Source organism: Tyto alba, unplaced genomic scaffold (assembly GCF_018691265.1).
Source record: "Tyto alba isolate M040663 unplaced genomic scaffold, T.alba_DEE_v4.0 Super-Scaffold_1000006, whole genome shotgun sequence".
Lineage (NCBI taxonomy): Eukaryota > Metazoa > Chordata > Aves > Strigiformes > Tytonidae > Tyto > Tyto alba.
Genome location: NW_024881272.1, coordinates 16,391,750 through 16,418,157, shown reverse-complemented (window position 1 = coordinate 16,418,157; position 26,408 = coordinate 16,391,750). Strand labels below are relative to the sequence as shown.

General features: G+C 38.8%; 1 protein-coding gene across 3 annotated transcripts in view; it reads right to left on the bottom strand.

Moving 5' to 3' along the window:
- The window catches only part of ARHGAP29 (Rho GTPase activating protein 29), a 55,230-nt gene extending 30,956 nt beyond the window's left edge, over positions 1-24,274 (bottom strand). For 2 of the 3 annotated variants that reach the window (XM_042806770.1, XM_042806774.1), the window contains exons 1-2: positions 24,161-24,274; positions 21,048-21,393 (exon numbers count right to left, since the gene is read on the bottom strand). In XM_042806770.1, the coding sequence (XP_042662704.1) occupies positions 21,048-21,309 (262 nt within the window). In that variant the 5' untranslated portion in view covers positions 21,310-21,393; positions 24,161-24,274. The remainder of the gene's footprint in view (positions 1-21,047; positions 21,394-24,160) is intronic. The other variant, XM_042806782.1, reaches the window with a different exon arrangement.
- Positions 24,275-26,408: the final 2,134 nt, after the last annotated feature.

Here is a 26,408-nt window from a genome sequence, read left to right as displayed (position 1 = left end):
AAAGTTTCACATGCACTAGAGTGCTGCATTGCAAGTTGTGGTAAAAAGCTTTCAAATTCAGGCAAGTCTAGCTTATGAAAAAGAAAAAGAGGATCTAATACAAGCTGACTCACTTCCCCACTGAGCAAAAAGGAATGGCAATTCTGTGTTCTCTGTGTCCATGATAATGAACAGGTCAATACAGACAATTACAATACAGTGCAAATTGATCCAGTGCTACTCAAAGAGAACAGTTTCAATTCTGAGTCATTTTGTTCTGGCTACAAGACATTATATTTAGGCTAGAGGCACCTAAATTTTTCTGAGGAATCAATGAAGCACAACATGACACATAAGTACAGTATATCACTACTGTCAGGTGGGGGCCTACATACAAATTACACGTGATTGTATCAAGTGCAAAAGCAAGCCTTCTAAGGACCACTGTGCTTCAGGCTTTATCTCCCTAAATGTCAAGTAACAGGAGAATTTTTTCAACTCAGACTAGCTTATACACAGTCAAAGGTAAAACCTTGAGTCAGGAAGTGGACTAAGGCAGAAACTGTATCTACCATTCACTGGCAATTTGTGTGTTTTTTCCTGCTGGAGGGGAGTAGGAAGCTCTGTCTGTAACAGGACACACAGAAGTCTAGGAAAACCCATCTTACACAGCACTAAATTAAGACAGCTCTACGTAATTTATTAAACATAGTTGTGGCTTTATCTTCATTTACAACTATACATAATGGTTTTTAACTGAGGACTCAAACAGAGCAAAAGCAAAATAACGTCAAGAAGCTGGTACTAAATGTGGCTATGACTAAGTACACACACATTAGTAGGAGCGGTAGTTTATGACAAACACACATTGATTAAAGGCATACTATAGCTCAGAGTTTGGAACTTAATGGGTAAAGTAGCCCAGGCTTAAAGCAGTTTCCATGCAAGCAACAGTAGTGGAAGCTGGGACCTTGGATAAGAAATGATTTACATGGGATATGAAAGAATATTAGAAAATCACAAAAGGCACAGAAATAGTGGATAGAATCAATTGCTTACCAATGTCTTTCAGTGAAATATAACGTACCTCATATGACTAAACACAGCAAGCAGGAGCCAGATGGAAAACAGAAAAGGGAGATTCTTCATCTAAGAGACCTGTGGAATTTCTTGCCAAAACACAAAATTGGCACAAGGAGTTTACATGGAGACAAAGAGATTCTGGACAGGTTCTTCTAAGTTTCCCCGTGGGTTACTAATGAGACAATAAATGCTTTGCCAAGTCAGGCCATGAGTCCATCTAGCTTCTGACTTCCTTACATAGCAGTGGGTGATGCAGTTTAGGAGACAAGACTGGCTGCTTTGTGCAGTCCAGTCCTGCAGCATCCACAACTGCTGCACCACAGTTGTTCCTATGCACTTCAGTAACTGATTACAGACCTGCTGTCTTTAAATTCATTTAATTCCTTTTGAATTTGCCCCCACAACTTCTTCTCACTCTACTTCACTCCTCAGTCTACTGAACTACTAAGCATTGCACTAAAACAAGCAATGTAACCTGCAACAGCTCAAGAACAATTTATCATTTTTACTTTTCTCTAGCTATTCACTTTTGGCAGTCATTGGAGCTCAGACACTGAGTCAGACAGCTTTAGTGTGAAGCCAGCATGGCCATTGCCACCTTCTAACACTTAGAAAAATTCTATAGATGTCAAAATGAAACCAGATAATTTTAATGGTCCCTTCAGGCTTTAATCCATCAAAGCCTCAATTGTATTCCACCAGTGCAAGAATAAATGCTGCTGGGAGTACTGGGCAGCTCCACGCAAAGGCAATGCAGAAAAGGAAAGACAGCAGCTGTACTGATGCTCCCAAACCCAGAGAAGATCAGACAACACAGAAAATATATCTGAAACTTATAGTAACATGTTATTTTCAGGAAATATGATATTAGATAGGTAAAAGGAATTCCAGTTTGTTCATTAAGAAACACATCTGGTGTATAGACTTAAATTTTGAAATAGGTAAGGAGGAGGTAGTCTGTGGAGACCATGTCTTATCTCTTCTTACAACCCTCCAGAGGCAGACAAATATTCCACAATCCTTCATTGGGACTAATGATTTATATTGGCAAGACTGGAACAGATAGGCTTTTATGAAGGCATTTGAGGCTATATGCCACAAATCTTCCCCATCAGCTGTCTGTCTATCCAGAATATATGCAGTCCTCACAAGAAGGGCATGAATATTGTGGTCAACTGACTAGAGATGGTCTGCACAAGTGCACCATTTGACCAGACCTGCATCTCTTGCCTAGCCAAGATGAAGGTGTCCCTGTCCCCTGATGCACAGATATCCACTTGTGGCTGGAGATAAAAGAGTTCCTAATCATGTGATCAGGAATACCCATGCACATACCCCATAACGAGGTCCTTTCAGTGACATGGTGAATGGACTTTTGGACCCCTAAACAAGTAGGGGAGGGGAAACAATGCAGGAAAGCAGCCAAGCCAATCTATAGATAACTCCTGGTTTGAGAGTCCTCAGGGAGGAATCCATCACAGGCATACGACAAACTGCATGAATTATTCTGGGGGGTTCAGTGTGACCCACAACTACAGGCTTGCCATTATAGGATAAAACAGCCTCTTGAGGTTTCTTACAGGTTAGGTAAAGGCAAAAAAAAAAAAAAAATCCAGAAGACTAATTAAAGCATATCTGATCCCAAAATGTAGTTTCTTAGTATTAAGATATGATAGTATCTTACCAGACCAACAGAGTTGGGGGGAAAAGCAAAGTAAGTGGGAGGGGGAAGAGAGAGAGAAAAACAAAACAAAACAAAACCCTTAAGGGTCACAAGCCTCTTCAAGTCTGCAACAGAAGCAGTAAGCTTCAAAGGGAAATGCAACTTGAAAACAACTGCTGAGTTGAATCAGATGTTTATCATAACATCCCGGAGAACACTATCACTGAAATAATGCATTCAAGCATGAGATTAGTTATTTGTACTCTAAAAAGCAAAGGTCTGGCTACACCCAACTGAGATTTCTTTGTATTCCATCACTGTATTATTTGTTTACAAAATATCTGAAACATTGTTTCTGTGCCTCCAGATGACAAAAGGTCTGAGACACAAGTAGTGCTTGGGGAGGGGTGGAGGCAGAATCCATCAGGAACCACAACTACACTGCATTCAGCAACTGATGCTCACCAAGCAGACACTAAAACAGAGATTTCCTGTTCAGGACAGATTTATAAACCTCAGATAGTAAAACATAAATATGCCAGATTAACAGAAACACAGTTTTAGTACCAAGGAGTCCAAAAATGGCTAAGAGACCAAAATAATGGTAGTGCAAATACTGCTTCAGTGAAAACAATGCATGAGGAAATGTGTCTCCAACAAGTTCCCACAGCAATTCAATCTGACTTAAGCAGTGATAAAAATTAGTATTTACTTTCAGTTTTTCTTCTGTCCCTTGTCTTACTGCACACATTCATTTATCTACATGAAGTCAAACAGGAAATTCCTCCATCAGTGGATGCTATATCAGTTTTAAAGTATTTCTCAAGTTTAATAACACAAATTGCAATACTACAGAAGACCAGATAGTACTCAGGACCAGAGGACTGCAACTGCTGGTGATCCCGCAGGCACAGCGGACCTCTCTGGGCATTTGAGTTCAGCTGTTTGCTTAAGTGATTACAGTTTGCTGGAATCTCCTGAAAGAATCCGTCAGCCCTCTATCCTCTTAAAAGAAAAACAACAAAACCTCAAGAAACAGAGATCTTAAAACTGGGGAGGAAAAAAAATACAAAGGCTTGGAGAGAACTTAGTAGCCTATCTGCAAATCTTCTTCCATTGGGTTTTAAATTGTCATTTACATTAGCTGAAAAAAAGCTCTTCCAAAATGTAAAGGTAATCATACAAAAGCATACTCTGTAGGAGAAGTGGAAAAAGAAGAAAAGGGTGAGAAACTGTGTATTCAAAGCTGACAAAACTAATGCACAAGGATAATACAACAAAGCAGCTGGGAAGCCTGTCAATGTTAGCCAAGCCATCTCAATAGCACAGTGTTGTCATTAGCATCCCACTCCTCGATGATTTGGGTCACTACATTTTATAAGCACTCATCCATCTTTAATATAAAAGCAGCATAAACTACCTATTTTCTAAGTTTAGGTATTTCTTGACAGGAAGCCTTTGTTTAGTAAATATTGGCAAGCAATAATGGCCTTACAGCTAAGGATTCTGTTTATGCAAAACAAAATAAAATTTGCTCATCAAACTTGTTGGCGCCAGTCAACCTCCCTGCCAAGTCAGGGCTGGTCACACAATACAGGCAGTTGGGAAAGGCAATGCTGTGTCAGTTGGCTGGTATTCTTTTGTCTGACCTGATTTATTGTTGGCCCAAACATTTCTGAAACTGTTTATTTCAACAAATGTTTGTCAGGACCAAGTTTAAATACTCACTAACATACAGTTTTTCTCCTCCATGGCCACCTCATAGCCAATACTGATGTTCAGATCCTTATGGAAGATGCACACACCATCCTGCTTACCACTTCACCTAGAACATTAATGTTTTCTGACAGCAGCAGACTCTCCCTCTACTACGCAATTTCCACCAGTCATAAGAGAAGGGGAACCACTAATGCAGCTATTGTTTTGCTGTGGCTAAAAGTTTGTTTAGAACTTAAGTTGGTCAGACTGATGAAAAGGAAAGATAGGGTAGTGATCTAGATAAACCAACTAAAAAGTAACATATCCATTAAAAATTCTTGCAGTCAGATTACATAGGAGACTTTCAAAGCAAATATTCTAGTTCACACCATGTAATAAAACCCTGCTTTCCATAAGAAGTTTTTTACAAGTAGAAAGATGTGATTATTTACTTCATGCATTCAATAGCTTTCAAAAATATGACACAGTGAAAGATACTATCAGTGTGGAACAACCTGCCATGCATACTCTACAGCCACAAGCGTATATACGTAGACCAGTCTTTTGACTATGGGGGGTGGGGGGAATATATACATACATAACCTCATCTCACTTGTGAAAAAATATTACTATAAAATCTTACTATAAACAAGGTAACTTGATTTTTGCACAAATAGTTTCTCCATCTACCCTCACGAACATGATTAAACGCCTTGTCCTTAGCGTCTACCATGAACTAACTCACTCACTCTGTGGATGTTACCACTAGTTTAAGATGATGAAAAAATGCAACTAGATGAGAACACTTAAATACCAGTTGTGTACAAAGCCACTGGGCCATAGCCCGTGGCAAAAACTAACCAACCCCCTCCTAGGCCTAGCCCCCACTTTGAGAACTCCCTTTGTAAATTGCTGCTTTCCTGGGATCAGTTGAAGAGAGTGCACTTCAGCTCCCCTTTTACTTCCACTGAAATATAGGACCCTCAATTCTGGTTTTAAGTAACACTTCGTATCTTCCATATAAATCCCAAATCTCCATCAGAAGAAAGGGAGAAGCTAGACAGAACAATCTTGCAGAGTGGTGGCAAGAACAAGCACACAAACTGGGAACCAATTTTCCCAATATCTGAATATCTGGATCCAGAACTTTTTATTAAATTTTCACCTTATGGAATGCAAACAGTCAGCTCCTCATCTCTTTTGATCTTGGAAGGATTCAGAAGAAATAAGTTCGAGTAACCAACATTTCAATCTGCAAGACCAATATCTTGGCTAAAAGACTGTCAACTCTTATTTACCAACACCTCTTTTTTGGCATTAAGGTAAACTATATCCTGTTCCCATTAAGTTACACAGAAGGATTACATGGTATCAGTAATTATGCCACATCGGGCAGGGAAAAAAAAAACAAAACAAAACAAAGTCAGCATCAGAAGGAAGCTGATCCAAAGTAAAACAACTTTAATCTAAAATCACATTACTATCACCTTCATTGACGTCTGTATTGTGTACTAGGAAGCTGTCAGCACTCAGTTCTGAACCTGATCCAAACTATGAGACTTCGCATTGAGCATCACAGAGTAGGCAAAACAATCATACAACAATGAACTGTGTGGAAATCACCTAATTCCTACATCTGCACTTTGGGAAAGAGTCCCAGATTAACCCACCATTTTATTTTTGCCCTCCTCCCCCACATCAGCCTCATTCTAACATGATTAACAGCCTGCTGTATTTGTCTGATTTGACAGAGGCCACTATCACACTCAAAACACAAGCACTAATCAAACACACAGTGAAACAAGTTTTACACTCTGGTTTGACCATGGTAAAGTCGACCTAGTTGACCTATGTCAATGCTATCTAGTCTAGTCTCAAGGAAGCTTTAGGAAGACAATGAATATATGGGCTAGCTATGATTTTTGTCAATTGTACAGCTATGAAATAAACAAAACTTTTTTCCTGTAATGGTGGCGTAGATACTTTATTTGTTTGTGGCCACAGTTCAGCAGTCTTAGCGATCATATTTCTCCCTTTATTTGACTGTATAAACATGCTGGTGTAAGAAATGAAACATTTTAATTCCCTGAAAAAAAAAAACTCAGAGATTTTCTGGAAGGATTTATCCTTGTAAAATCTCTAGTAAGGTTGGAAGCTGCCAAAGGCACTAGTCAAGTCGCATTTCAACTCTGTGTTACGATGCAGAATTAGAAGCTACCTACACATCCCTATGTCAAGAAACATCATATGTGAAGCTTTCAAAGTAGCAAGATAGCCAGTCCTAGCTTTTTTGTTAATCAGTATCATGGCAACCCTTGTTGTCATGGCATCATTAAAAGACACTACACCAAATTCATACAGCCTTTGGCAACATGTGCCCCAGAATTCACTGCAACCAGTGTTTTAATCACATAATATTGCAGCAAAAGCGACAATTTATGAAAAAAAAAAAAAAAGTTAAGCAATTATTTCAATTAAGAAAATCTAAGAACGTGTAAAGTTTGATTAGGAATGAGAAAAGAAAGTCATAAAAACAGTAACCCAAACCCCTGCATTTGACATAAAAGGTGAAGTTTGGGAGTTTTTTTTTTTGAGAATAATAATATACAGATCCAATTCAGTGCAAACGCATGGAAATTTCCTGCAAATAGCTTACTGAATACAGTATATGCAAAGTAGCAAAGCTTGATTTCATTTATTACATGCAGATAATGTTTTTGGTAATACAAGAAATTATTTAACCTTTGGCAAGTCAGTTGCCTATTTACTGCTAAACTACTAAATTTGATCTTAAAATTAGGTTGTACAAATTTATGTTAAAATTAAAAAGCACCTGGTATTTATAGTTTTTTCATATTTTTAAGGGTGGAAGTTCTCTCTTGACTTTATGAAATAAAGAGGGTGCAAGTGCAGGCTTGCAACTTTTGCAGAAAAATTGCTCTTGGATAAAACACAAAACTATCCCCCATTAGTCCAGCCTTCCAGATCAGATTTCCACCGTGATGAGATTTTGTTGTATACCACAAACATCCAAACAGCTGTTTCAGATCTGTCATTTCCTATCAGAGATTGGCCAAAATATATCAGTCTATCCATTGAGATTCAACCGTTAACCATGCTGACCAACCTGTGATGTGACCTTAAACTGTGGTGGGTTTTGTTTGTTTGTGTTGGGGTTTTTTTGTTGTTGTTGTTGTTTATTTGGATTTTGTTTTGGTTTAAACTGGGTTGACATTCCGACCCCTTTTTAATTATGGACCAGTTGCATACTTCTGAAAAGTCAAAGGTTATGTAAGAAGTCCTTCTGGCCCATGTAAATGGAGCAAACCAAGACTAGAATAATTTTCAGAAATTGAAGTTTTAAATATCAGGGTGTCTTAAAAAAATCCTTTCAAAAAATAAAGAAAATAGAAGGTGTACATACAAAATACATCAGAATAATCAAAATCTTATAATTCTGCTTACACTGAAAGCAGTTAGATATTTTCATTATGTTGGTTTGCCAACTGACTACACTGGTAGCAGTTAAATATTTTCATTATGTTGGTTTGCCAACTGACATCAGCAAAATAGTTGTTACTTCACATTCATTTCACATTTAAATTCATAGATGAATTCCCCATTTCTGTATATGGGGAAGCCTTTCAGAAAAAAACTACCACAATGCAGCTTTTCATTAATCTATTTCAATATGCTGTACGCTACATTCCTTCAATTTTGTATTCTACTAGCCTTAAGATTCCAGTCAACTAACCTAGATGTGTTCAGCCATGCAGTTTAATCTTTAGAATACATTAATCTTTTATTAACACAAAATTTAAAGACCAGAAACAAGTAATGAAAATTACTGGAGTTTCCTTATTTACCTGTTTCTGACAAATGAGTGAACACAATACGTGGCCACTTTAGCCACTGTTCATATAATTTCCCTGAGTCTTCCAGGAGTTTAAGAATAAAATTAGGTGAGGATGATGCTTCAGCACTTTCAGAACACATCTGACATTAGAACTGTAAATTGTCAAGTGGATGTAGATTACATTCTTTATTATGAATACATTTACAACAAGACTGATGAGTCACATTTCACCAGAATGTCATGTCCATCAGGACTAGTAAATATACTTTTAGTAGTATGCTATGTATTTCTTATTCAAGGGCATTTCACAAAAATTTAGTAAAGTAGTCCCTGGATTGTCAAGTGGAAGACACCATTAAAATAAAATGAGAAAACTTCTACACTTTAAGCAGCTAAGTTCCTTGCATATTGCTTCAAGTTCTGAAAATTTATGAAGAAATACTCACTCAACTTCCACAACACAAATTTCTGAAAAAAGAACATGCTGGAAAAGGAAAGACTATCCCCAGAAAATTGATCATAGCATATCAAACTGGTACACAGAAGAAATAGTATGAAAGTGTTGGTTTATTCATTCAAAAGAAAATAAATTTAACCTTTGCTAACCCAAATCAAGAGGTTGTAAAAAAAAAAAAATACTTAACCTTTAACTCCTTTTACTTCAGTCTAAAATAATATTTGTTCTACATGGCTGCTCCTTCCACTTCTGGCCTAAGTCACCGATTGAGTGAAGAAGCTCTTTTATTGCTGCCAGCCCACCTAGTTTTCAAACAAACACACAAAACCAGGATTACGAGATTATATGGTGTTAAACAAGAGGTGCATTACTTTGTGCACTTCTTTTAAAGGATCTTTTAAACACAATTATGGTGTGCTACAGGATGTGACAGTATTCCATTTCTGTTTTGTTGATTAAAAGAAAAAAACTTATGCAAAATCTACTTAGATTTTAAGTGGGATTCAAATCACTGAAGTAGCAGCCAGTACCATTAGTTGTTTAGAAAACTGGTGAACGTAAAGGATTAATTATTTCAAGTTCCAGCACTGAACTCCTGCTGAAATAACCACCCAAGAGAGTAAAGTCTGACTACATAACTTGCACAGGTGACAAAAAGAAATGAGACATTTGAATGCTCAAGAGGAAATACTTTTAAAATCTTCCCACTTCCTACATTCAGGGACAATCCCCTCTACAATATAACATTCTCATATCAGATATTTCACATCAAAACTTCTCTGATGATTTTGTATGAAGAGAAAACACTACAACACTGATGCCACAGCAGTAACTGATGTCACACTGGTACCTGCACACACCAAAAGACAGCCATAACCCACTGCACAGCTCACCACACATTTTTAATTGAATAGTATTTCTTCACAAATACCTTGCAATAGAAAGGTGAAAAAGACAAACCGCAGAATCTGCTTGCTTTATGGTTCTGGATTTGCACAGCTGTTTCCCCCATGTATTACCGAAGTTGTCATTCTAGCTAGTCAATGCTAAAAGTAGTAGTAAAAGCTACAGAATTTTAAAATTATATAGAAACAGGCAGAACTTGGTCAACTACATATTTGAGTAGTAGCCCCATGCATTTAATTTTTCATCCAATGGTATGCAGAATTTGATGTTGTACAACAAGCTTCTCTCATTATTAGGAATCCAATGTATTTATACACTCCAGGCCTATTGTTTTCTTTCCAAACTAAGTTCTTAGCCACCTCTCTAAAATCTCATGTCTAGTCATCAGCCAAAACCAGCTACAATTAGAAAGAGTTCTCCATTCCTTGCTGAATTTGTTTGCTTGTTCTTAACACAAAGGCTTAAGCATGAATACCAGGGAACAGCTGATTTGACCACTCTGCAGTTTTAATCCTACTGTTAATTTCCCCTTCTTCACCACTGACATGAACTGCTTATCATGATCACTTTTGAAGGGCCTTCACAAACCGTCTTCACTCAACTATCACAATTCATGTATGCTACAAAGCTTTCAGGTAAACAATTTGCACCTTACCAAATGAAGCACAAAACATGTAGGACTATCCATCCAAAAAGGTGCCTCCAACTGCTCTTCTGCTGGCAGTAGTTAACCTACTTGCACACTGAGACCACAGGCCATTTTGTTGGCAAGTACCATTTTGTTTCACTGCACCCTCCAGTTTAGTGATTCCAGTAAACATTTTTTCCCACTTGTTGTCAGCATTTAAGAACTTCTGGGCAGACTTTTTAGGTCCGTAGTTGTAGCATCTAGAACAAAGGACCTTATATAGCCTACATAGGATAAATGAATGGAAAAAAATAATCCCCATTAAAAAAAAAAAAAAAAACCACACCAAATAAAACACACAAAATAACATAAACATCCTACTAAATAATCTATTCATATCACTATCAGCACTCAAATAGCAATAGGAATTTGTGAAGACCGAGCAGTCTTTAAGCTAATGCTTCAGGCAGGGTTTCCCTGCCCATAACCATTTCAGCAACAACTGATCTTACAAATAGAGCTAAGAGTATGGTATAGCCCACAAGTAGAACATCAACTGAGGTGTTAAATTTGTTCACAGAGCCCTAAACTGATCACACCTGCATGAACTGAAAAAATTTCAATAAAATGCTCAGAGAAGAGCACCCTTTGGAAATCCTGTGCTACAAAACTGAAATTTGGCCCAAAATCCTAAAGATGTCAAAACCTCTTTCTGAAAAGGCATGGGGTGAGAGAAAGGACACACTTGTGCTTTAACTCCACTGTACAAATAATACTTCCTGCAAATCATTGATCTATAATCCTGCAATTCATCTTGATCAAAGACATTATTTTCAATGCATCATAGCTGAAACTTCTTCACCAGGCTCTCCACATCTTCCAGATTCCTAAAACTAGAAAAGGATTAATACATTACATGAGTTAGAAGAAACACTTTATTTTTTCCAAAATAAGTGTTTCTTTTCCTTTAGAATTCACAGTATGCATAGCAACATACGTAATACCATGGTTGTTCTATGTCTCATAGATAAGTAGTACTAACAGAACTTTCAGAAATGTAATGAACTGCTGCAACACCCACCTGAAAGCCCTGAACCCAAGTTAAATACAGCACAGAGAACCAAGACATTTGAAAAAGGGCAACATGCTGTGTTATTACAATAGCTCTTTGGAACTGATTAAGTCATCAGAATTTGAACCTTAAGCTTCCTTATTTCTCCCATACATTCTCCAATACCCATTACATTAAAAAATAAGAGTGCGTATGTTATTTCACATACAGACATGCAAGAAAGTGAGACCAAAGTCCCAGCATTCATTCTCTGATCATCATTCTAGACCAAGGAAACCAGAGCATTTTAATTGCTGCTTCACAAGGAAAAGGACTATGCAACTGAGTGCCCTAGCCCCAGAAATAAGTCTTGTAAGTTCCTTTAAAAGCTTTTAATTGCTCCCTGCATTAGATACATTTTCATTGCCATTTGAAATGTAAACAACAATAATCGGGCTTTCATTGTTACTTCACATTTAAGCAGCAACTGGATTTGCTCAAATATCTGAGGTGGTTTAGTCATGACACAGAACACAACTCTGAAGAGGCAGAGTTTGGTAAGTCAAGTTTCACCTTAAATTGACCAATTCTCCAAAATAAAGATAATCAAAATTGGCAAATAAGAATTCATACATATTTTAAAAAATTAGCCCAAGAAAGTACCTTCAAACAGTAAACAAGGAAAAAAAACGGTAAAAAGGAAAAATCCTTTGTTCTGCTAAATCACGTCTACAAAAAAATTCCTCAAGTCCTGTGTTTTTCAGTTACACGGTTCTGTAACAAATGTCATTCATATGAAAGTTTAACCCAAGCATAACTATTTTCTACAGCCTTGCATGAGTCACCTCAATCTTCTATAAAAAGGGGCATTTTAGAGAGATAAAGCAATGACCCCCCATAAAATCCCTACTTTCCTTAAAAAAGGGAAACAGCTACCTATGAAGATCAAGGTCCAGGCTCTATATCAAAACTCCTACCCTGCCATGCAGTTCTAATACCAATCCATTAATTAGACATTAGATCTAACACAACCAAACCACTGCAACTGTCAGATTAAATGAACACTTTCTTGGAATTAAGAAACAAGTCAGCTTCAGTTCTGTGATCTAGCTATGTAAGTAGCAAGAATAAACATTCCCAATGAAACTGGTGGAAAAGTAATGATTTAGTCTATGAAATCTTCACTGAAGTCAAGATCATTAAGATTACAGTCACAACCCCTAACTCCACCCTGGTAGGCATACAAAAATTACTTGTACTGATGTTCTTGTTTTATGTTGTAACTTTGATAAATTGATGCAGCAATGAAATGAGAAAATGAAATATTTTTATGGATACACTATAATACATTTTACCAAGAGTAGGAAAATAACTTAGGGCAAGGGTTTTTTATTTTGTTTTTAAACACAAAAGCTCCGTGTACACAGGAATTGCTGTTAAGAACACAAGACTTCATACACTGGATATGGATCAAACCTTATCTTTCAGATGTTGGGGCAGAGTTATTTGAGAGATCCAAGTTTCTGTGTCCAAGTCTTCCCTTGTTTCTTCAGCTGCAAACTATATTAGAAAAATTTGTTGTTGAACGTCCTAACTTTACATTTACATTCAAAAAAGAAAATCAGACTATTAATTCTCTTCCTCACTACTCACCTTTCATTTTGCTAATCTTGTAATTTCAGTTTCATTAGTTGCTGTGATGGAAAGGGACGGTAATTCTAATTAACAAACTAGCTAAGGCTCTTTAAGTGTTTTGAGATTCTTTTGTACATCAGAAATGCAAAAAAGAGAAAGAATGGAGTTTTGCCTTGTATTACATTTTTTGCACTTCAAAAGCAACATAAAAATGGAAAACGCTCGTGCTCTCTTCTAAATAGGTCAGAGTTTTCCTGAAGAGCAATATGCTAATTATTTAAGTCAACAAAAATATCCGGACTGCACATAGGGGTTGGTTTTACATTTTAAACACTTACAGGCCTTCAAGACACACAGCCACCCGTCCTGACTGCTGATCTTAGACACTATAGCAACAAGTGAACATTTGTTCTGAAGGAATGCGGAGTATGCAACTGGGGGAGGGGTAGTACTATCAGCCACAAACTTATCTGCCCGTCCACTAAGTTATTATTTAACTTCAATCTTCCCTGAAACCGAAGAAACAGTATTTACTATCCAACATTAGCAACCTGCATTTAACAGACAGCTTACACTTTGACTGTGAAGAACAGAGTTTTGCTTGAACTGAATTTCAAGAGGAGGCTGGTGTTTTTCCTCCACTTGTTAAGAGTACTGGAAACAGCAGAATTGTTCCGTGAGTGCAGATTAATTAAGCAGTATTCTAATATTGCAAATCTGCAAAGCAAAAGAAAATAGCCAGCTCCTTTGGCTCTGGTCACAGCGTCTGAAAGTCCACGACTCCTTAACAAAAGCCTTCTAGATGGCAGACTTGTAGACAAAAAGAAGCTTGGGCAAAACGGGCTGTGGAATGATCTGGAGTAAAATGGAGAGAGAGGTGGAAAGTTCTCTCTCACTATTGGCTTTGGGTTCTTAGCAGTAATTTTATGTGTTAAAAAAGTTTAAGGAAGTATTTACCTTGTTCTTATCGCTGTTTACATCCTTTATATCTCTCAGTCTGAAAAACTATTTCACATTTGTCAAAGAACAGTTTCAATTTCAGATTGACAGAACTAATATTTAGAAGTGACTACTATTTGGAGATATGCAAAAGGGTGTACTAAGGAATTTCAGAAAGACTGGAAGTACATACATCCTTGCATATAAGAAGCCGGTTTTAGGAAGGCAAGTTGAAAAGATGACTGTCAAATTCAAATATGCCAAAAGCTCAGAGGTAAGAAGGCTGATTAGTTTGCCATCTACAAAGGGCATTTTCTGCTTTCTTTCCTCCTTCCTCCCCCTTGCCGCCAACTCCCACCCCCCTTTCATACACCCCTGTCAGACTTAGCATTCAATAGAGGAGACAAAAGAGCTGGTACAGATTTAGCAGTGTATGCTGTAATACCAGGATGGAGTGCCACGCCAACTCTGCCTGGACCCTCAGAGCCTTGTTCCATCTTAACCTCTGGCCACTTGTTCCTTTGCCAGCCACCTTCTGGTACTCAGTACAGCCTTACAATCAGCTCATGGAACTGATCTGGCTGAAAACTAGTTTCTTTCTTCCTAGGACTAGTTTTCAGGCAGAGCTGCCCCAGAACTGGTTTGCTATGCAGTCACTAGAGAACTACTACCAGTGCCAGAAGTGGTGAGATCATAGCAGCTCACACTTGAGTTTCTTCCTTAAGCTGCTGTGGAAGTACACTATTAGCATGGTTTAAAACACAGCCCTAAACATAACAAGCTTTATATAAGAAACCAACAATTTTTGAACCATTTTGTAGATTTTCAACAGTTACAGAACTGTACCATTAATACAGCTGTTTGTGGGGAAGAAAAACCTGTAATTTCTGCAGGAGCACCTTCAGAAGTTACTCCTTCCAGCTGTGTTACACCTGCCCCAGTCTGGAATAGTCCTGGCTTCCCTGCTACTGTGGCTCTCAAGGTCACTTCTGCCAACTCTGCTGTGGGGACAATAACAGTCAAAGCAGCAAATACAAATTGTCAGAATTCACCTCTTAAAATCTTATTTGCTTCAGCATGAGGATGGCTATTATTACAGGCTAACACATTTAAAACATGCAGCGAGCTCCTTGTGGACAAAGTCTGAGTAGAACTACGAAAGTACGAAAAAGGTCATATTTTAATAATGAGTTACAGAATATATTCTTCAGATACTACAAGTATAAAACACCTCAGTAGATCCTGGAAATGATTAACATTAAAATTCTACTTCAGACTATTTGTCAACATCCTCAAATGTTGTGGTTCCTGTAATGGGATTTATTGTCTACTAGACACTTTGTTTTTCCCTTTTTTTTTTGTGCTACATAGAAGAAGAAAAACAATGTGCTACACTTTACATTAATTCTTCTGCCTCTTCTCAAGGATTCTTGAAGGTCATTTAATCAATTCACAAGCAGATTGTTTACTCATTTGATAATATCTATGTTCTCACAGTCCACGAAAGTCAGCTGCCCTGACAGCATTTTACCTTCCCTTCTCCCATAAAGATTTTTTTGGTTTGTTTTTTTTTGGGGGGGGGTTTGGGTTTTCTTTTTTTTAGACACAAAATTGTATCAAACAGAAAACCAGCACCATCTTCCACAAAAGTTAAAGAAATCAGTCCAACTTCCCTCAAAACAAACAAACAAAAAACCCCCATAACCCTGAACATTCCTTCTAGAGACTGTTTATGAAAGGTAAACACTTTATCAGATTCTTGTTTAGAGCAGTTTGCCCACCTACCAAGCATTCATACTATGAGATGTCATTAGACAGGTAAATACATCCAGTTAAAGGTGTATCAAAGACAGCACCTTTCATTGAGAAACATCAAAATTGGAATAAAGAACAAACAGCAAAATTACACCTAGTATTATAAATTATCATAATTTCAATCTGTAATCTTCACTGGAATTGCTAATGAACTTCAGATTTCCCTAGCAAACATGACAAACTGACTTTCAAAACTACTGCTTCAGAAAAAGGATATTAACGTTTTACACTGTAAGAAAATAAATAAAAATCAAATCCTAAAAATACTACAGTGCCTTAATCGTACTAAAAATATGGATGGTACCAAGCAAGCACACATTATCAAGCCTGGAAGGGCTGAAGAGAAATCATTCATCTTTGACCCTCAGGCACTACATTTGGTAGACAGCTTCTGGCTTTTAGTGTAGCATGTGATTAATACCAATCTCGACGGTGCTAAAACAAGGTTTTGAATTCACTAGAGATTACAAGTTCCTTATTTTGAGGAAACTATTTAACTTGACACACCTTTAAAATTGGCCGACTGGGCTGAGTATCTTATCCTTCAAAAATAAGGACCTGACAGGTTTCAAGTTAGGTAGCATTCCTGATCCTTTTGAAAGCATTGGTGCTACTATAAAGAGGATGCAGACATTCCTGTCCAAGCCATCCAGCTTCACCAGTATTTTCACCCTGCTTCACTTAAAAAAAATCTTAAACTCTAAGAAAACAGACAGCAAAATCTGATCCTCAAAGAGAAATCTGTAATGGAAGCTTTTATCTTACTATTCTGTTTTCTAAGATATCTAGAAAAAGGAGCATATTAACATTTTAGAATGAGTTACAATTCACATTAGTCAAAGATAGAATGAACTTAAGGAAAAAAGTTTTTGCTTATGGAAAGAATGCAGAACTACCCACATGAAGCACACAGTATCACACTTTGAAGATTACTTCAAAGTTTGTGATAAAGCAAACAATAATTCCAAAATATATTCTGAAGTACAGTCAATAAGATTATATATTAATTATTCCTGCACTTTTAAACCACATGCAAATTTTACCCTTATAGCTATTCATAATGAAACACAGCATTTCCCACAGTCCCAAGGGTAGACCTTACTGTATGAAACATACATTCCTTAAAAAAAAAAATAAATAGCAGGTGTCACAAAACTAGCAGCTAATTATCTTCAGACTAGGGAAACAGGAATGTTTCCCCCCATCTCTGTTGTGATGTAAGTAAAAGCTATTTACTCTTTAAAAGCGAAACACTTAGTGAAATATATTCTAATTAGGAACTCAGACTCTGTCCTAAATATTCTTTTGTGTGGTCCTTTTAAACCTGAGTAAAAGAATCTCATTTGAGCAAAGACCACACAGGGGCATCATTTGCTTAAAGCAACAGTGGAATTTATTACATGCAGTAACAGCACAGACTGTAGTGTCACGAATCTCATACATTAATACCTCTTCTTAAATAGATTCTCAACTTTGCATATCTACACAATAAACAATACTATTTTGAACTGATAAATTCACTAACAGAAGTTTGTAAGAGATAGGTCCTGCACGTTCTGTCCCAAAAAGTGGCTTACATGTTTTCTATACAACGTCTGTGATGTATAGGCATCCTTATACTTTGAAAAGACTGGACAGTAAATAGTAGTTAGCCCATATCTCCTATTCTCCAAAAGAACATATTATGCATGTAGAAGTCACCCAGCCTCAAAATTCAACAGCATTTACTTGCAGACGCATTAAAATCATGTTCTGGGACAAGAATAAACCTTTTCAAATTACAGGATTTACCCTAAACATACATCAAACACTTCTAGTTCTTAACTATTTTCAGTACTGCGGTCAGGTTGTTAAGCCCTCAGCAGGTCTCCATGGGAGGCAAACAATTTCTCTGTTCCTAAAACATTTTCTACCATGGCAAGTTACTTCTGTTCTTGAGTGCCACTACCTCTGATGATCACAGATAGCCCCAACCTTTAGATTGTACCTCACTGTATGTCCTACACTTTAAAAAGGGGAGTGCAAATTGAAGGCAAAAATTAGGTTCTCACACTCTCAACCCATAGCTGAAAAGTTAGCGTTGAAACTCAAAATACAAAAAGAAAACTCACCAGCTTTCAAGCCATTATGCCTTAACAGTTTGTACTTTGGATGTACATTAAAACTGAAAGAACAACTAAAGCTGGAGTACATCAAGAATACAGAATGCCATCAATGAAAATGAAAACTCAAATGAGTCTTAAGAATAGCACAAATTGCAGGTAATGATCTGAGTCTGCTAGGCATTAATTCAGCATATACTCTCAAGTTTGGCCTTCCAGGCAGCCATTTCTTCAGAAATGTTTTCATTTTCTTATCAGAAAGGAAAGAAGACTGGTTTATTTTGAGTCTCCTCAATGTATTTCAATTATCTCTGACCTCATAAAGTACAAATGCTACAATTGAAGACTACCTTTCAGTTCAAACACAAAGACATGATGACAGTATAACTATCCTTGCTAATATATGACACAATCTTGCTCATCTGGAGATTTAACTGAAGACTGGACCAAGAGACTGATGTACTAACCATTTGTGCAGTTCAACTACTACAGGTTCAGCCTGTCATCAAGTAGAATTAAATAAAAAAATTATTGTGAAACAGTGCTGGATTCATGGACCTCAATTAAAAAAAAATGCCCAGACCTCTTCTTTAATGAAGACATTGGGAAAGTATCTTGATGCTATGCCTCAAGATGGATTGCTAATAACAGATCATTAAATCCAGTGAGTACAATTCAAAAAGGAATTTAAAAAAGACAGCAAGAACTGAAGTGTATTGAACGTATGGTACTTCACTCAGCACAAGAGGCAACTGCAGCTCCCTCATGTCCAAACAGTTGATAAAGTTTTCAACTCTATAGTTATATTCAGAAACATTTTTGTTTGTGGGTTTGGGGTGGTTTTTTTGGGGAGGTGGTGGAGGTGTTTTGTTTTTTTATGTGAAGTATCATTAAGAAACAAGTTTGCTACTTGGTGCCAGCAAGGAAATTCCAAGTTTCTTAGCTTTCAGTTTATACAACAAACATTGTTGGGTGAGAGTCTGAAAAGAATCCAAGTAAGTTACAACACTGGGTTTACCTTTGTTGAAAAGTAATATACAAAATTCATTCAGCATTATGACAATGAGACTACTGTAAGAAATTAAGTTATATTAGCATAACTAATGCAAAGAGAAATCTACAGAAAATTTCAGTTATATAACACCCTCCCCTTAAAAGAGATCTCAGTTTATTCTTCATGCTATATATTGGTACCGTACAAAACACAGTAGCAGTCTATAATCCAAAGGCAGTTTTCATCCAAGACAGTATCACTACATCAGAAAAATGTTAAGTGAACCATGGGTAAATAATTGCTAGGCTCTTCCAAGGCAGCTCAGATAACACAAGCAGGGAATACAACCATCTGTTGGTAGGACATCAGGGCATGCACCCGCTGGAACGAGCCTGCCCACCGATGCAGGCCCCAGCAGTGGAACGGCTGGCCCTGCCAAACAGGGAGCCACATGGTCAAGGGTTAAGTTACTGCGCACAGGAAGTTTTTAGACACATCTGCCAAAGTGGCAATACTATGACTAAGAGTAGATGTAGAAGCTGACTGAGGAAATAGTGGCTAGAGGCTGAAAGACCTACAGCACACTCTAGGATCGCTTACCAGGCAAATACAAGAGCTCACTGATGCAACCCTGTTGGACCACTTACATTTGCCACTTCTGAACTGCTTGAAGATGCATGTAGCATACGCACACCAAAATAATTTTTTTTTCCTGTAGCTAGTAGCAGAAATTATTTTTAGTTCTTATGTCATAAACTTCAGCACAAAGTTTTACGATTCAACTAAATCTACATCAGGTCAATAGATTAATGGTGTCCAAAAAGGAATAAATTAATTTCCTATCCCTGCAATTGATTCCACCTTGGAATAATTCATGTAATTAATTTCAGGACAGTGTTAAGCTGCATACATGATGAGCCAGAATTTTATGTATAAGAAGTCTGTTCAGTCACCTTAGTAAGTTTTTGTTAACGTTTGGACAGACAGCTATAAACATTTCCAAAGATAAAGATGGAAAAATGCAATCCAAACTATGCAGCTTTCAAGAGGTTGTCTCCAGCCAGCAGTAAGCAAGCCCAATATTACAGAGCTCACTATATTATGATATTTTGGGGATACAGGTCAAAAAGAACACTCAACTACTGAAAATAAAGAACTTTCCTTTATAAATTAACAATTCTTTAAATGGACAACACGGTTTCACAAATTAATTCCACAATGTAGTATAAAACAAGAGGACAAGTCCTGTATTCCATGTAAGATTTTTGGATCTTCTGAGTCCAAAATTTTGAACCAAACATTAAACTAACAATTGCTGCTTAGCAACTGGAACATTTCAATATTTTGATAGTCCTTTCCTACAGGATGCCCATTTCAGTGCCAGTAGGCACCAGACACCCAATCTCACAAATAACACCACTCATCCTGTGTGCTCAGCAAAAAAACTGTGGACACAAACTGATCCCTAGACTTAAATTACTGCTCTGTTAAGATCTGTTCACACCTTTTGACAGACCTATTTCAGCTGTGTGCAAACTCACTTGAAACACAGTTGACTGCAAATGCTCAGGACATCTTATACAAAACCGCTCTGGATGTCATTTCAGCTATTAACATGATAACATTTCTGTAGAAGTTAGATAAAAGCTTTCCTGCTGATGATCAAAAAAGGACTAATACTTCCCTAAAGGAATGGGAGAACACAATAATGCACACACCTCATAAGCAAGAAAATTTAAAGTTTCCACCTGCTGGCAGAAGATGGTAAATACTTACCATGTAGAGAAAGAAAGTGCAAAGAGTTACATTCTACTTTAAAACTCAAACTACTATATGAGACTTCCAAACCCAACCCAAAACAGCCTAGAAAACTGATACATCAGCAAAATATTAACAGAATTATTTGGAATTACAAAACACATTCAGGTGGTTAAAAACTGATCAGTTGATGGTCTCACTAACTTTTAGCATCAGCCTGGACAGCCTGCTAAAAAACTATTTTCCCTTGTTATGATTATGAAACAGATTGCACCGGGTTCTGGTGAGGAAATACAGAACCTAAACTAACAACCACCATTTCCCATAATCATCATGCTGGGGGAGGGGATGGGGGAGGAAGGGAAGGTAAACGGGGAAGTTAAAGAACAAGGGAGAATAACCACAGTAAAGACCAGTTAAAAACATATGAATGGAGTTGTGAGCATTTCAAAAAAATCTAAGAATTAAGAACAACTGACAAACCTTCTGAAAGAATAGCTTCCTTCAAATACAGTAGCACATCTGCAAATTTTCTGACATCATTCACCAGTTGCATGATGTATTCTGGATCCACAACAGGATTATCATAGCAGTCAGAGTTGGAGCTAATGCTGCTCAGAGAGCTGCTCTTGGTGCTGCGCCCCATTCCCCAATTTCCTGAATTAGAGATGGTGAAGAAGTTGGAGGTAGACAGTCGGGCTAATCCCAAACCACGCTTGTTACTTCCACCGTTCTGTCGCAACATCCCAGCAGCCACTGTGCTTATGGAGCTCTCGCAGTTAACACTCAGTGTTGCTTAGTGTCCATCTGACAAGCCAAAGATGAAATCCTTAAAAATTGAGGTGGAAAGGAGGTGGAGAAGGAAAAATGCTGATTAATATAGAAATATATGTGAAGTAATATTTTTGTACTGACAAGACCTAAAACTTTCAAGATGATACTCCTTTACTTACAATGTTTAACTGAATTATTATAAATGGTTTTGAGTGTTTGAAGTTATTTTAATTTGTACAGCAGATACAACATTGCATAAAAATCAATGGTATGCAGAAATTATTTCGGAAGCTAATTCTGATCCATTTTATTTTGTGAGAAAAATTTCTTCCCTGAATATTTATTCTGGAAACCTTAAGAATCAAGTTCTTTACCATGAAGTGTTACTACAACTGAACACAACTGCAAAAACACTTGATGGGATACAGACCATGAGCAACATCCCCCCCTCTTGCATCAACCACCAAGCTGTATTCAGCATCCTGTTTCTTAAGATAATAGGCAGCCTTGATCTGATAGGATGAATTCTCTTTGTGTAGATTGTGCCAAGCAAGAAACTGTGGCCTATCATAGTCCGCCTCAGAAAGGAAAACATCCTGAAAGAAGTGGGTTTTTCAGCCTGCTATCTTTTAATATGAAAAGCAATCAGAAGGAAAGACCTAGAAAAGTGATTTCAAATATTTTAGCATCAAAGTTTATCTGCAAATCTCAGTGCAGTTATCTTGAAGGGTGTTGCTCACTGCTTTAGTACACCTTAAAAGCTCCACTATAAAAATGCTCAAATTTGGGGGAGATTATGTTAGTATAACTAACTACCTGCATTCCTTTCCTTTAGGAAAAACAGAATGCTACTGCAAATTTCCCCATGTCAGGTTAAGTGATTCATTTCAAAGCAGCAAACTCCAGGTGGCGGAATCAGGTATGGTTCCAGCAGCTCACACAATGCCTGCTGTTATTCTCTCAAGACCAGGAGAAATTCTCAATGTTTACGCTATATAGTAAACACTTCAGGGAAAAAAACACCAAATTGGAACGTGACAGCTAAAAAGTTAACAAGGGTTGCAGACATATCTGCAGTAAAAGTTATTATGATCTAAAAATGCAGGTTGAAATGGGTTATCCTGCATATGTTTATACTTGGTTAGAGCCACTGAAGAAGTAGCACCTTTAACAGTTTAAACATTCCCACTATGTATTTCAACAGGCGTTATTCTAATGCACTTCAATTATTTTTCCATTATTTCTGCTTTATTTCTCTTTACAATGTAAAAATATCAGAGGAAATGTGGTCAAAGCAGTTGGTTTTGTAATTAATCTGGCAGGCCTGCCAGGGAGCGTGCTCTTGGGGGGAGGGGGAAGAAAACTTCAGAATTTAACACAAATTAACTGCTCTAATTTCTGTTTACTGCTTAAAGTTGGTAGCTATAAGAGCACACATGAGATTATACAAGTATTGCAGATAATTAAGCAATTCCAAACACCTCAAGTAGATTGAAGTGAGGTTTACATTAAACATGATGTTTAAGCAAGTTTCTTCTGTTCCCACACATAATTCTCATGGCTACAAAGCTACTTTGCGATTCCACCTTACAATTACGGAAAAAAAAGCCACATAACCTTCTCCCTTTTAAAGAAGTGTGATATCTATTTATATCGAGACAGAGATTTTCATATTATTTAAAAGACATGCCTCTTTTAAGTCTGGCCAGCTTCAGAGTCAACTTTAAGTAGCATGATGTGTTAGACCTGTTCCTGTAGCAAGTCCAGGTTTTGAAACTGTTATTTTAGAGATATGTTGCCTTTTTTTTTTTTTCCCAGACAAACAACGAGTAGTACAATAATACCACCACTTTGAAAATTATAAAAGAGATGACAATGTGTTTCTGAATGGGAAAAACTTGACATTTTCGCTGTAAAGTAGCAGCAGAACCAAAACGGAACAGTTCAGTACAACAGTCACCTTTTCCTCGTAAATATTAGCCCTTAACGTCTGCTCCTCCTGCATTACAACGCAGATGGGGAAAAGTTTCCCTCACAAAACACATGCCTTTCATTATTGAGAAGTGTTTCATATTTCTTCAGGAGACTCGGGCTTTGAAAACGAAAAGCGTCCACCAGCTTTTCTATAAACGCCTCCAGATTCCTCTGGTTAAGAGCGAGCCATTGCCAGTCCCAACGGAAAAAGTAAAAAAAAAAAAAAAAAAAAAAAAACCAAAGCGCCAGATATTTCAGAAATTTGCTCTCCCAGCACAATTTTCCCAGTAAGGAGTAGAAAAAGAAAGAAAGAAAGAAAAAAAAAAAAAAAGAAAACGGAAAAAAAGAGAGAAGACGCTCCCAGAGGGGCCACGTCGCTCGGCCGCCGCCAGCCCCCCGGGCGCGCGCAGGGCCGCCCCCGTGCCCCGGGAGGGGGTCGGCGGCCCGTCCCGCCCCGCCCCCGCCAGACCGCGCGTCCTCCGCGGCCAGGGATTTCCCCGCAGCCGCCTGGCCGCGGGGGAAGCGGCAGCGCGGCAGGTAGCGGGGAGAAGCCGCCGGGAGACCGCGTGAGGTGCGGGGCAGGGCAGAGGCGGGCCCTCGGCCCCCGCACGGTATCGCTCCGGGGAGCCGCCGGGCGAGGAGGTGGGCTCGGAGGGGCGGCACCCGCACCGGGAACGCGGCGAGAGCGGCAGAGGGGCGCCGGGCCCCTACAGCCACCCCTGCTCCCTCAGTCACTCGCCGCCGCGCTCACTCGCGGCTCCTCCCGGCGACGGCGACCCCTCCCCACCCCTCCTCCGTCCCCCTTCCCACCGCGGCGCGTCCCCCCTACCCCGGCGGCGGCCCCTTACCGGAGAGCGGCGGCCAAGCACGGGCAGCAGCCGGGCCGCCGCGGGCCCTGCGCACTCGCGCCCCGCTTCCCATGGAGCGCCCTCCCCACAGCGCGGCCCTCGCCGCCGCCGCCGCAGCAGCCGCCCCCGGGCTGAGCCGCCGCTCCCGGCCCCGCCCCCCCCTCACGCCCGCGCCTCGCCGTTGGCCGGCCGCGCCATGCGGGGGCGTGGCCCCGCGCGTGCCCCGCCCTCCCCCCCCGCCACCGCCCCGCCCAAATCGGAGAGACTCGGGGAGGGAGCAGCGGCGGTCCCGCCGCATCGCACCCTGCGGCAGAGCCCGCGCCCGAGGAGAGCGAGGGCACGGCGGCCGGGGCTCACGGGGGTGCGCAGAGCGAGGTCCAGGAGCGAGGAAAAGTCCAAATTCAGACCACGTCGCGTTTAGCAAACAGCATTGACTTTTAAGTCATTTGCCCAACACGGAACAAAAACACTGCGCGCAAAGGGGAGAATACCTCTCTCCCACTCAACATCCCACGCTTATCTACTCCCGTATCCAGCGCGTGATTCATTGTGCAGCTTCCAGCATTGTTGTGAGCGAGTAAGATGGGTGTGTGCGCGCACACACACACACTCTTCCCTTTCTACTACTCTCAGCTCGCTTTGATTTCTGGATGAGCTTTGTTGGCTGCTTAGGGCAAAATCTAACCGATAACAAACTCAAAATGTAACAATGTCTGACTATACCCCCAGGATGGAAGTGGATTCAGCTACCTGGACAGCCCAAATTCTGGCATAATCTAGCTTCTGAGTTCAGTTCCATGTGCACATATATGAACATTTTCATGGTTAAGAAAAAGTTGGAAAAGCAGAAATTTGCAGCATCACACAGAAACTCAAATAGTTCCCAGCAGCATCAGGACCTTTGGACCTCTGTACAGACTTTTATTACGTCAGGTCACAGTGACTGATGGCAGCAGTAGTTTTCCATCTTCTACAGGCAGGGACTACAAATTCACACTTTATTCTTCGCTAACAATAGCCTTTTAAATTCAGTGATCTTGGATCCAATGCTCAAGCTCTGGAATGGGACATACTTTTGATAACATAACAAAGCCCACAGCATCCAATTCTTAGCCCAGTTAGTTCCTTAACCCCAGCAGTTTCCGATTTTACATCTTGAAATTCCCCACCCTTGCTCCAGTCTCCTTCCCTAGCCACTCCAGCACACCACCCATTCAGGATTTTGTGTCGGAGCACCAACCTTCACCTTCGTCTATCCTTCCTCTCCATATATGCCATAATTTCTTCTATTGGAAGAATTTTATTCCATTTCTAATGGAATTTATAAAGCCTGAAACTAAGCCATCAAACCAAAACAAGTTGTAACATTACTTATCTCTAGTGTCATTATTAAAAACTTTACTTTAAAAAGCTACTAAATAAATTATGAATTAAGTTTAGAAATCCAGTAAATGGTTATAAATTCTTCAAGTCTTCTAAGTATGGAGAAAAGTAAACAAAGAAAACAATGTCCTGAGCTTCAGAAAGATTTTGATCATTCAGGTGATTGATCCAGCAGATGTCAAAATCAGGCCAGAGTAAACAATTGTAAACTAATTCAATGTGAAAGCAAGGAACTACGGTAGGGAATGTGAGTTAAATAGTACAATCAACAATCACATCATCATAAAAGGTATTAAAGGTTTATTGGGAGAAAAGTCATTGAAACCATTAGATAAGTGCCCAATAGCAATAAAAAAGATAAACAAGAAATTCCACCTATACTTATCAATAGATAGAATACAAAGCAATGGATACTATTTGGTCTGCCAAACCTTTGTCAGAAAGAAAAGCATATAGCTCCAGCAGACTGTCTTCCTTACAGACATTCTTTTTGAAAGCAGAAGTGGCTTTATCTTGCCATAATTGCACCATTCCCAGGCACATTTGAGAAAATACAAGGAAGAATAAACTCAGCTGTTCCAAATACATACCCAGCTCTAGTGCTTTCACTGTTTCTGAAGCAGACATAAAATTTGTTATGCTTCAGCCCCTCCATGCTTTAGTCTCTCTCTCATCTTGGCTCCCTCATAGGCAAACCTGCATCCATACAAGAATTCAGCAGAATTTTTTTGGTGAATGGTTTATTTGCAAAAATAAAATCGGTTTCAGAGATCAAACTGGAAGTGACAAAAAATAGAAATACTAGGATTACATGTTTTTATGCTTCTGAAATATTTTGTTTCAAGCACTTTTGATTTAAAAAAAA